Raw genomic sequence first — 12708 nt, 5'->3', positions numbered from 1 at the left:
CCACACGTTCTGACTATTTAATTGGATTACTGTTTGGTAGCATTGATACACCAGCTTAATCATTAGTAATGACACGTATTATTAAACTTATATCAAAGTTTTCAGCAAGGAAGGACACTATTTTCAAAACCAATAAAAACACAATGAAGAACCTGGCCGATCAATGCAACATCTTAGCATCATACAACTTTTATTTGGAAAGGAAACTCCTGATCCCAAGTCCACTTCTCTAACCTGGAGGCCACCACTGCCCTCCTCTGTTGCACAGTAAAGATACTCTACTCTGTTACTTGGCACCTCTGCAATGCACACAATGGCACAAGGTGGTACCAAAACGTTACAGGATGGTACCTAAACACCATGACAGAAAGCTAAAACAAAACATAGAAGGATTCATACAAATTTAGCCACACCATTGATTTGATATATGTCCTTATCACATATTTGTTGCAGACCTTCTGCGGCTGGCAAAAGCAAAAGTTTCCCAATCATTCTGAGATAAAAAAGCAAGGCCATGGGAGACAACAGGCCTGCAGGGATAGTAGCAGCAGCCAGTAAGTCTTCTTCCTCAAAGCAATCATACTTCAGTACTATACTTCACTGCTACGTTTATAGCGGGATTCTTTCTGGTCTCTGATGTTGAGCATGTGCTGGTCTGCCAGAGAACCGTCTGCAGGTGGTGAAGGGCCTGGAGGATGTGGAGGTGTCTGAGTGTGAGAGCTGCTCCTTCGACGTGACTCTCAACCTTGCTTACATTGAGGGCGTGTGGACCAAAGATGGGATGCAGCTTAAGTCCAAACCCAACTGTCGCATCAGCACACATGGAAAGAAACACTCTCTCACGCTGAACAGGGTGGCTCTGGGAGATGCCGGTTTGTTCTCCTTCGAGGCAAACGGCATTCAGACATCAGGCCGACTCTGTGTCAGAGGTAAGGCGACATTGTCTACTGAGCTTTCTCCATCATGCCACCAGTCTTGTTTTATTGGAGGTTCTCTCCTGGTGGAAAGGCCACGTTTTAGACCAGATGCTGAGTGAACCACCTGTCAGCAGTGGGTTTCAAACTAGCAAACCCCTGGTCACATGCTTGTTACTGTAACCTCTAGGTCACCACTGTTCATTTCCATGCAGGCACAAGTCAAATTCCAAATACTTTGGGGCGAGGTATTAAATGTAAATATAAAGCTCTTTCTGTTCACAATATAAGACTCACATGGCTTGTGAGATATTGGCCATTAGACAATTGACTATTTCATGTGAAATAAAGGCTCATTTTGAATTTAATAGCAGTGACACTTCCTTTAACGCTGGTCTGAGGTTTAACAGTTGAAGGTCTATTTTACCAGTTTAGCTTGAGTTTTTATAAAAAATATCTTCTCCTGTTCCTGTCTAATACAGGACTTTGCTATGCCTAACATTCAACGTCTACTCTGCTGGAGTTGTGATGCTATGCCTAACATTCAACGTCTACTCTGCTGGAGTTGTGATTTTATGACACTATGAATGTGATGAAAGGTCTGAACTACAAGCAGACCAGTTGAGAACGTTTACACTTAAATACGTACGGCCATTTCATGATGAAGTTTTAACTTTCACAAGTGGACTGCACCTGTGAGTCCATTCAGTGGTTTTCCAATCAGTAATCTGTACTTGATGCGACGCTGACTAATGGCCTTAACATTAACAGTATCCAATATTGGCTGTATGCAGGAGTGATGTGAGTCCTCACATCGTTTAATTAAAGTGGCACAAAACGGATGTGTAAAGAGTGGACTTCTTTAAAAGAGGATCGGATAAAAATGAGCATGTTTAACATAAAATGGATGAATTCAAGATGTTAAAGAGCGCTTAGTAAAATATCTAGAAGGAAGTGGCTTTTAAAAACCACATTGGGGTACCATCAGATGGGCATGTGGTGGATTTAGCATATGCAACAATGCATTCAAGAGTTCAGACCGAGATAGCTGAAAGGTTGCTCAGAGTTTGACACTAAGGGAAGGAGTCTGCATCACCTTTTACAATATCTGTTTTTTTTAGAGTGCGTGAATATTTGCAATATTGACAGAGTAGGTAGGAAACTTCACAGATATGTCCTTTAGGGGTTTGGTCAGATATAATAAGCTGATCAATGCTTCCGGCTTCCATTGACAAAAAGCTTTGTGTATCATCTACACAGCAATGGAAATGAAAAATGTTCTTTCGAAGGACATTTCCAGCAGGAGTGAATGTGAAAAGTATCAGTACTAAATGTCTATGCATATTCTCATTCATCCAGGTAGGAGGCATCTCAGAGTAAATTGAAGACATTTTGCCCCATATCTAAGCACCTTCTTCAGAGTGGTTTATGCCACATCTATTGTTCAATTCATTCTTCTCTGCTAAAAAAAATAAAAAAATAAAAAAATAAAAAATCAATAATCTAGCTTCCAAGGGCCAAGGTCAATCACAAATGACCTCCTCTGAACTCCATGGGACATCATGTGATTCCATTGGATGCAAAGGATTCCTGCAGGTGTTTACTTATTCCCTTTTTTTTTGCCATGCTGTAAAGACTTGTTGCACAAGTGTCACATCCATTAAACTGAAACTAATAATCTGGCATATCCTCCCTGCCTGCTTGGAAATGAGATTATATTCAAGGTGGTTATGTGAATCAGACAATTACAGTGTCTTTGACCCAGACCTGAGATTGAAATTATGGGAACCAGTAAAAATATTGTGGAACTTTTTAATTTACATACTTCAACATGAGCCGTTTGCCCATTAAACGTATTTATCTGTATGACCTGTTCTCAGTCTCTGAATGCATTCAGATCTTTTTGTTCTGAGTTTAGAATAGCTTGAATATCTTCTGCCAGCCAGGGAAATCTACATTGTGAAAGAGTTGGAGGATGTAGACACGATGGAGCGTCAGCCCGTCAACTTCTTGTGTGAGGTCAATCAGGTGGATGCGGATGGCCGCTGGTACAGAGATGACTGTAGGATCCGGCCTGGGGAAAGCGTCAAGATCAGGCATCAAGGTGGGAGATTAGCCCTTTTACTACTTGTTGTTTTGATTTTTAAATCAGCGCCTGGATTGTAAATCACAGTTGAGAATGCCAAATTTGTCCTTAATCAATTATCTTTTTTTTAATTTGTCGACTGTAAAATGTTTCCAGGTAAAAGTCACTGCTTGTCCTTCAAGTCAGTCAGGTCAGAACATGCAGGAGAGATCCGATTCACTGCTGAGCGTGTCTCATCTTATGCAACTCTCACGGTAAAAGGTGTGACCACCAGACTCAAAGACTGTTCCCAGTCTAATGCTCAAATAGAGTCAATAAATACTTGATGGATCTCAGATCCTACTATTTCGTGATCAAGCTCACTCAGTGAACGCTTTTTGTTTTCATTCTTATATTAGAGCTCCCAGTCCAAATAATACGTCCACTGAGGGTCAAGATAGCTATGTATCGTCACCGAGGTCTGCTTGAGTGCCAGGTATCACGACCAAATGCCCAGGTCAGGTGGTACAAGAACAGAAAGGAGCTCCTGCCCAGTAAGAAGTACCAACTAATCAGCCAAGACATCTACAGGCAGCTGACCATCGATGACGTCTGCTCCTCAGACGAAGACACATACACCTGCGATGCAGTGGATGACAAAACATCTTGTCAGCTTTTGGTGGAGGGTGAGATGCTTACGGTCACAGTAATCACATCACAATGTTTACTTTCTTTTGCCTGCAAATTGTTGAGAATTTGCATTGATTTGAACCTTAATTGCAGGTTGATATTTATCTTTAAAAAAAAAAGTTAACTTATCGGTTTATATGTATTTTTCCTTTGACTATAACACACATTGTGATAATATGAGCAATGACTTGTGCAGTGGTAGTGATGTGTGTTGTTGCTACACATGCAGAGCAGGCAATCACCATAGTGCGGGGGATGAAATCAGTAGAGGTGATGGAGCCGGAGCCCGCACTGTTCCAGGTAGAAACCAGCCTGAAGTCAGGGCGGCCCCCTCGATGGACTCTGAATAAAGAGGTTCTGGAGCCATGTGCAGCAGTAAACATTGACAGAGAGGGCACCCTCCACAGCCTTTGTCTCACCGCTACAGAAAGCTCCATGTCAGGCCCTGTTGAGTTTGTGGCTGGCAAAAGTCGCTCCACTGCTGAGCTCACTGTGAAAGGTGCGGGTCAAAGATTTGTGTGAATAAAAAAGCAAATCAAAGTATTATGTTTTTATTATTTTATCAGGTTTTATCTAATTCTTGAGAATGGCTCTACATATTTATCCTCTAGAGCGACCGCTTGAGGTCCTGCACCATTTAAAAGACGTGGAAGCAAAGGAGAACAGCTCTGTGACCCTGCGTTGTGAGTTTGCCCCTTCTCCCAGAGTGGTGCGTTGGTTTAAAGGCCGTACAGCTCTGAAGACCTCTAACAAGTACAGCATGAGGAGAGAAGGGAAACGGACCGAGCTGATCATCCATGGCCTGACAGGGATGGATGGAGGGCAGTACCGCTGCATGGCGGGGGGCTCACAGAGCACAGCGCATGTTAAAGTGGAAGGTAGGTAACACTTCACCTGATGCTTTCTCAAAAAAAAAAATAAAAAAATTTACTTTTAATGTAAAATTCATTTTCTGTATCTTTTTGTAGTGCGAACGTTGAAGTTAGTCAAACACCTTGAGCCAGTGGAAATCGAGGAGGATGGCGTTGCCTCTTTCTCATGTGAGCTCAACTACGTGGTTGCCAACGTCGAATGGCTCCTCAACAACGTGCGCCTGTACTCTAACGCCATCAACAGGATTCAACACATGGGCACAATGCACAGCCTCATAATCAAGAAGCCACGACCCCAGCAGAGCAGAGTCACCTTTAAAGCAGGGCTTCTTAATGAGACAACGACCTTAAAGGTCAAAGGTCAGTCATGGGATATTTAAATTGTCCAAGTTTCTCTGATTAGACAATAGGCAAAACTACTCACGGTCTCTGTTCAGGCAGATGTAGATAACAGTAAAAATGTTATAATAAAAGTTGAAGTACTGAAGTAAAGGTAAAGTACTGATTCTGATAAGTACATAAGTGCAAAGGAAAAACGTATTCTATTGTGAAGGTCTAATCTATAGAGATTAAATGAAGTAACAAGCCAGTTTGGAAAATGTAAACACTACGAAGAACAAATATGTGAGTTCAAAATGTGGAGGGTTCAGAACATCATGAGAAAAATTATCAAATACAAAACAGGCATGAGAAAAAAAAACTATGTATTGTACGTCTTTTCTGAGGTCTGCATTCAGGTTTAGTTTGAGACGTTTGGAGGTTCTTAACCAAAATGTCATAATGCTGCTTCAGAACACCCTGCAGTGTTCCTGAGATCTCTGGAGGACGTCGCTGGAGAGGAGCAAGGGGAGGTGTGCCTTCAATGTGAAATTTCCAAAGAGACAGTGACCCCTGTTTGGAGGAAGGACGGTATGGTTCTCACAGCTGATGATAAACATGAGCTCCTACAGTTGGGAAAATCCATGGCACTGATCATCCATGCACTGAGGAAGGATGATGCTGGGCATTACACCTGTGACTTGGGCACCAGTCAGACCAAGGCTAAAGTAACAGTACATGGTGAGCAGCTGGACAGTTCTGATTGAACCAGAAGTATTTGTATTTATACTGTTTGTATCGTATTTATACAAACAGTACAAATACTAAAATGCTAAAATATATTTTCATTTTCAGACTTACACATTACCATCATGCAACGTATGAGGACAACCTCTCTTCTGGAGGGTGAAAACTGTACTTTTGAGTGTCAACTCTCTCACGATCTCGATGGTGACCCTTCTTGGGCAATAAATGGCCAGGTGGTTGTGACGGACAAACGTATTCAAGTCATCAACAATGGTCGCAAGTATAAGCTGGCCATTAAAGGTACCATGCTGACTGATGCCGGAGATGTCGTCTTCACAATTAATGACTTAAGTTGCAGAACCATGCTCTTCGTTCAAGGTAAAAAAAAAACGAAACTATTGCACGTTCTGAGAATGTTGTTTTAAGTTGTTGGGTATGAACATAAGTGAATAAGGATTGTCTTTGTGTGTTTCCCTTAATTTAGAGAAGCCAGTGCACATTTTCAGGGAGCTGTTGAATGTCAAGGCGGTGCCTGGAGAGGATGCAGAGCTGAGCTGTGAAATCACCAAACTAGAGGTCACCATCCGTTGGTTGAAAAATGGGCACGTGCTCAGGTCAAGCCCTAAATACGAGATGAGTGTGGAGAAGCATCTAGCACGACTGGTGATAAAGAATACCACCATCAGAGACTCTGGAGAGTACTGCTGTGAGGCCGACGGCATTGCCTCACGTGCCAAATTGGAGATCCGAGGTAGATTTCATTCAAAGGTTTCATAATCCTGTAGTATGTGAGCAAAAATACAGCTGATGTATGGCCAACCAGAAACTTGAAAAATACATGCTATGGCTAAACTGCCCAAGTGGTTAAAGCTCATTCTGGGCTAAGAGGCCTTTCTGTGGGGAGTTTGCATATTCTTCCTGAGCAGCCATAGTTTCTGGTTAGTATGATTTCCAGCCACATTAAAAGACATGTATAATATGTGAACTGATGTCTGTAAACTCATTAGAGGTGCAAATGTATACAGATGATTGTTTCAGTTTGCCATGTGATGGCAGCTTAGGATATCCCTCCTTCTGTGTATAGTCAGGAGGGATCAGCTCCAGCTGCCTGCAATCATAAACTGGACAAAGTAGTATTCAATGAAAGTTATGGCTTAAATATGCTTTACATACTATACATACACTGATTATACTGCATACTGATTTATGCATCCAAATTGTTGAAAAACAATACTCATGAAAAAGTGCGTTAAAGCTTGTTGTACTGAAATTCATTTGGTCTGATGATGACCTAACTCACACACCTTTAGACAGGTCAGTGACCCAGAGGTAATGGAGCAGTCGGTTCAGAAAGGAAATGTTAAAAATAACTTCAACTGAACTGAAACAAACAGAATGCATTTATGTTCATTCATTTCAATCTTTACGTTCAGCAGTGTGAAAAAAGCCGCTGGTATAACTTCTCATTTTGCTATGTTTTTCAGAACTCCAGCACACATTTGCCAGAGAGCTGAGGGACACTCGCGCAGAGGAAAAGGGTAAAGTGACCCTTGAATGTGAGACCAGGCGGCCGGCCAAGCGCGTGACCTGGTTGAAGGGCATGGTGGAGCTGAGGTCTGGTAGGAAGTATGTCATCAGACAGAAGGGCGTGGTGTTGTCCCTAACAATCGCTGGCCTGGAGAAATCGGATACCGATATTTACACGTGTGACGTTGGTACCATGCAGAGCCGCGCACAGCTGACTGTGCAGGGTGAGGTCATTGTGTGGCGAGGGTGGAGTGTTGCATTACGGTATTTTTTAGGAGTTCAATTGAATTCTGAAACTTGTGTTCAGCGTACGCATGAAGTAAATAAACACAATGAATGGTCAAACTGATTAAACGTTTTCTCTATTTGAACTCTAAACGAATGCGCTCGTTAAAACTTCTTTTTGTATTCTACTCACCTACAGGACATGATGTTTATCATTTTAACATCCTCTTTTCTTTTAGATCAAAAGGTGTTGATCCTGGATGATTTAGAAGATGTTGAGTGCCTCGAGGGTGATACAGTCACGTTCAGGTGTCGGATTTGTCCCAGCGACTACATGGGGGTCAAGTGGTATTTGGACGAGACCCTGCTTTATACCAATGAGCTGAATGAGATCCAGATGGTTGCAGGAGGATATCACACCCTCACATTTAGACAGCTTGCCCGAAAAGACACTGGCACCATTTCATTTTCATCAGGAGACAAACGATCCTATGCCTCACTGTTGGTCAGAGGTGAGGTGTTTGATCTTCATGTGAAGAATGTAGACCCTCCTCTCACTTTTCATTGAATATTGATTCAGTGTCATTTCTCCGTGTTGTCAGAGAGGCGTCCCACCATTATCAAGACCCTGACGGACTGTGAGGCCATTGAAGGAGGTGGTTTGGTTTTATCTTGCATGACTTCCAAGCCATGCCACATCCTGTGGTACAAAGATGGTTGCCTGATGTGGAACTCCTCAAGATATTTTGCCAGCCGGAATGGCTGTGAGGCTCGGCTGACCATTCGGGAGGTCAGCAGCAGTGACGCAGGCGTGTACGAGTGCAGTGCTGGGTCTGTTACAACCAGGGCTGTTGTCACTGTCAAAGGTACGAAAAGAAGCATATAAAGTAAAAGGTGGAAAGTCACCAACAGGTGGACCTCAATAGAAAACTAGACCCTGTCCTTTCCGAACCCCGAGCCAGACCCAGAACTGACATTTTATGAGGGTTTCTTCAGTTTTAGCAGAGATTACATTTAGACTCGCAGCTCTTTTCTAACTGTGGTCTTGTATCTCCACTTAGTGTTTGTTAGGGTAAGAAATGTTGAGTTCTTTGAAGGCGGTCAGGTTGACTGTGAAACAAGTTAAGTCTGGGTACCTCTGCACGTACTGCAGTCAAGTTATCATTTCCTAGTTTTCCTTGAAATGTGAAGACTCATACATGATACAAGTAATTACTGACTACCCCAGAAATAAAGACCCTCCTTTGCAAAAGAAGGTTTTCTTTTCAATCTGACATTTCTGTCAACATAAATTAAACTGAAAGTTGTCACAGATTATGTTCAATGATTAAACTGAGCAATCATTTCCCCTTTCGCTATTTCTTTTAGCCATCCCTGCAGAGTTCACTCAGCTTCTGAAGGACATAGAGGCCAAAGAGGGAGAAGTTGTCACCCTCACCTGTGAGTACTCTCTCCCTGGGGTCCAGTTCCACTGGAGGAAAGGTTTTGAGAGTATCCGGCCCGGAGACAAGTATGTGATGAAACAGAAGAAGACAATCAACACTCTGACCATCAAAGCCCTGAAGCCCGAGGACTCAGGAAGATATACTTGCCAGTGCAGGGACCACCATACATCCGCAAGCCTCAAAATTCATGGTAAGAGTTTTGCAGAAATGTTAGGAACAAAACTATTGGAGAAAGTATTGTTTTATTTACATCGGCTGTAACCTTTTGGGAGTGTAAAAGGAGCCGTGATTATTTTATTTTGAACAAACTTGTGCTTACTTTGATAAAATACTGAATTATAAACTGTATAACATGTCTTTAAATATGGACGTTGGGTTTCTTATATCACAGTAATCCATGTAAATGAATTACTTTAAACTAACAACTTGACTATTTTTTACATTTTTAATTCAATGAAATTAAATAAAACCATATAGATCTTTCATTCCGGTGACAATGTATGTTTTCACATTTTCACCAGACTAATCATGGTAATTTGTTCTCTGCATTATATCTGCTTTGTCTTCCAGCCATTCCTATTACGTTCATACAACAGCTGAGGAACATGCAAGCAGAGGAGGGCAGCAGCGTCATACTGCGCTGTGAAATTTCCAAATCTGGGGTGCCGGTGGAATGGAGGAGAGAAGAAGAGCTGCTGAGGAATGGATTCAAGTTCCAGATAAGGAAAAGGGAGACCACTCTGGAGCTGCTGATATGGAAACCTGTGCCCGAGGACAGTGGGATCTACAGCTGTGTGTGTGCGGACCAGACGACATCAGCCACCGTCACAATCACTGGTAGGAAATGACATCAAGTGACTTTAAAGATAAATTCAGTTCCAACAAAGACTCTGTAGTTATACAAAAGCTATTTGTCTAACTTATGGTCGTACATGATCCTCCAGCTCTACCAGTCACCTTCAAGCAGAAGCTGAGAAATGTAACGATCGAGGAGGGCAACACGGCAACGTTACGCTGCGAGCTGTCTAAGTCAGGCCACACTGCAGAGTGGACAAAAAGTGGGGATGTCCTCATCAGAAACGGAGAGAAATATCAAATTCGACAGAGAGACATGCTTATTGAATTGCGGATCTTTGATGTGATGCCTGAGGACAGTGACATCTACACGTGCATCTGTGGCAGCATAGAGACCACGGCTACCCTGACTGTGAATGGTAACGTTATACTTTTCAATTAACTGAGTAAAACTACTTGAACGAGGCTTTTCATCGACTAACAACCTATTATCTCACATGAATGTGATGGAAAAAAAAAAAAAAAACTACAGTCGTGCACCAAGTGAGGTTGTGATGTTTTGCACTCGCACCTTCAAGCACTGTCTTTCATTAGCTTGATCTTCTCACTTTGCTTTGTCTTGGTAAACTAGCTCTCCCAGTTACCTTCAAGCAAAAGCTGAGGAACCTGCAGGTTGGGGAAGGACACAACATCACGCTGTCCTGTGAGATTTCAAAAGCTGGTGTCCCGGTGGAGTGGAGGCTTGGCGGAGAAGAGCTGGAGAATGGAGAGAAGTACCAGATAAAGCAGAGAGACTCAGTACAGGAGTTGATCATCAAAGATGCTGAACCAGAGGACAGTGGTGTCTACACCTGTGTATGTCGAGAGCAGAAGACAAAAGCAACTGTTAAAGTTATTGGTATGTTTTTGTGTTATATAGATAATTTTAGGCTTTTTCAATCCACTGATCCACATAGAAGTGCATGACTCCAGTTCCTTGAAAGTCTTGTTCTTTTCACGTGTTTTCTATGTGTTCATAAAGTGTGTTCTTGTTCCATCAGCCGTTCCTGCCACATTTCAAACAAGCCTGAAGAGCCAGGATGCTGAGGAAGGGAATAACTTTACATTACATTGTGAGCTGTCAAAGAAAGGAGTCCCAGTTCAGTGGCAAAAAGACGGTCACCTGCTGTCTGAGCAGATATCTCGTGGAAAGTACCAGATGACGCTTGAAGGAAAGATCGCACAGATGACCATATTCAATATCCGACAGGAGGATGCCGGGAAGTACAGCTGCATCACAGGAGATGAGAAAACCACTGCCGAAATCAAAGTCAAATGTAAGTTTGATGGTATAACCCCTGAGTCCATTTTAGACCTGTCACGACATAAACCCTATTTTGCATATGCACAGTGACCGAGTAATAATGTTAAAATCTCAATTATTTAAGCTAAATAACACTTTTAACTAATAATGTAATCAGGATGGAGCCTATAACATTTGAAATACATGTGTACATCATACACACATACTTGATTTTATATCAACAACTACTGAATGACTGTTTTCTTTTATACACTCAACAGCCCCCCCTGTCACATTCAAACGAGACATCCAGCACGTGGTGGTGAAGGAAGGGGAAAGTGGAATTTTCTCCTGTGAGCTCTCCAAACCTGGAGCTCCAGTGGACTGGAAGAAAGGCAGAGTCATCCTAAAACCAGGGGAGAAATATCAAATGAAGCAGGAAGGACGCTTCACAAAACTAATCATCAACAACGCGGAGGAAAATGATGCTGGGAAGTATATATGCAAGACCAAAGACAGTCAGTCAACTGCTCAGCTCACCGTTGAAGGTAAAACAAAACTTGCAAATACCCATTCTCAAAACATGTGGCGTGTGATTGTTAAAGTACATTTACCACCTTTGAAGTTTTTTTATTTACTATGTATTCAACAGCATCCTCTGAGCGCAGACGTCAAAGAGGTCAGCCTCAAATTAGTGACTAGAAATGAAACAGACCCAGTTAATCGCACTGTGTGAGCTCCATCACGTAGTCGGTTCAGTAGTTTCAGAAATCATTTTTAATTTGTCATTAATCTTTTTTTCCCATTTGCGGTTTAATGTTACAGTACTTTGTGTGTACTGTACATTAGTTTTCAAGTGCTGGGAAAAATTAGATGGAGATGCAGAGCAATATTCAGGCCAGAGGCCTCCTTCATTTAGCAGCACTTGTACAAACCTTTAGTTTTCTCATGGGAGTCATATTAACATCTCATATACACATTTTCTTTTTTAATCATTTGTCATTTTTTTCTTTTTCACGTGAGCTAGTTGATAATTAACTCACCACTTGAGTGGCGAGTTAATTTGGAATATCATTTATTCTATTAAAAGTGGATAGTAAGAAATTCACTTAGAACTATAGAGGTAAATGATTATTAGCTTTCATGTCATTAAATCAACTTCCATGTAACATCCATGGATTTCATGTTACATGACACACTGGACACTTCTGTCTTGTGTCTTATTGTCACCGCATCGATTCCTAAGTTGTTCTATAGTAGTAGGCCATTGCCTGCATAATTTCCCATTTATTTGTGGATGTTTTGTTTGTCAATAGATCATTTACATCAACCTATTTTACCCCTTCTTAAGCTGTACCATTAAACTGATGTTTCTTATTATTGCGGGAACTTTATCTTCTTCTTTATAATTTGAATGTGTTAGATTTGATGAAGATTGGTTTTAGAGTTGCTGTGTTCTTTCTGACGTTTGGTTGGTTTCTTGGACGCTATCAGAATTGCCACCGAGTTTCAAGCGACCCCTGGTTAACCAAGAGGCAACAGAGGGGAACAGTGTGGTTCTGCGCTGCGAACTCAACAAGCCCGCTCCATCGGTGGAGTGGAGGAGAGGAGGGGAGACGCTCAGGAATGGAGATAAATATCAGCTGAGGAAAAAAGACCTACAGGTAGAAATTAAGATTTCAGACCTCAGTTTGGAGGACACTGGAGATTATAGCTGTGTATGCGGAGAACAGAGGACTACAGCCACCATCACAGTGAATGGTGAGTCATCTGTACTCAGTTTTGATTTTAATCCTAAATACATAGGCATATCAAAATATAAGCTCTG

At 41.9% G+C, this 12708-nt stretch overlaps 1 protein-coding gene across 1 annotated transcript in view; it reads left to right on the top strand.

The window, feature by feature from the left end:
- Window positions 1-514: 514 nt before the first annotated feature.
- The window catches only part of obscna (obscurin, cytoskeletal calmodulin and titin-interacting RhoGEF a), a gene marked incomplete at its 5' end in the record, with an annotated part of 42099 nt that continues 29905 nt past the window's right edge, over window positions 515-12708 (top strand). Inside the window, 21 exons of the mRNA XM_080473092.1 lie at window positions 515-554; window positions 663-929; window positions 2857-3018; window positions 3157-3261; window positions 3399-3665; window positions 3899-4168; window positions 4281-4547; window positions 4638-4901; window positions 5334-5600; window positions 5715-5984; window positions 6091-6357; window positions 7091-7357; window positions 7598-7870; window positions 7961-8224; window positions 8727-8993; window positions 9374-9640; window positions 9748-10017; window positions 10230-10496; window positions 10639-10914; window positions 11162-11428; window positions 12375-12641. Of these exons, the coding sequence (XP_080329218.1) occupies window positions 515-554; window positions 663-929; window positions 2857-3018; window positions 3157-3261; window positions 3399-3665; window positions 3899-4168; window positions 4281-4547; window positions 4638-4901; window positions 5334-5600; window positions 5715-5984; window positions 6091-6357; window positions 7091-7357; window positions 7598-7870; window positions 7961-8224; window positions 8727-8993; window positions 9374-9640; window positions 9748-10017; window positions 10230-10496; window positions 10639-10914; window positions 11162-11428; window positions 12375-12641 (5131 nt within the window). The remainder of the gene's footprint in view (window positions 555-662; window positions 930-2856; window positions 3019-3156; window positions 3262-3398; window positions 3666-3898; window positions 4169-4280; window positions 4548-4637; window positions 4902-5333; window positions 5601-5714; window positions 5985-6090; window positions 6358-7090; window positions 7358-7597; window positions 7871-7960; window positions 8225-8726; window positions 8994-9373; window positions 9641-9747; window positions 10018-10229; window positions 10497-10638; window positions 10915-11161; window positions 11429-12374; window positions 12642-12708) is intronic.

Source organism: Lipophrys pholis, assembly GCF_963383615.2.
Source record: "Lipophrys pholis genome assembly, chromosome: 10".
NCBI classification, from domain to species: Eukaryota; Metazoa; Chordata; class Actinopteri; order Blenniiformes; family Blenniidae; genus Lipophrys; species Lipophrys pholis.
The sequence above is the reverse complement of the archived record's forward strand: the minus strand, read 5'-3'. Positions and strand labels throughout refer to the sequence as shown.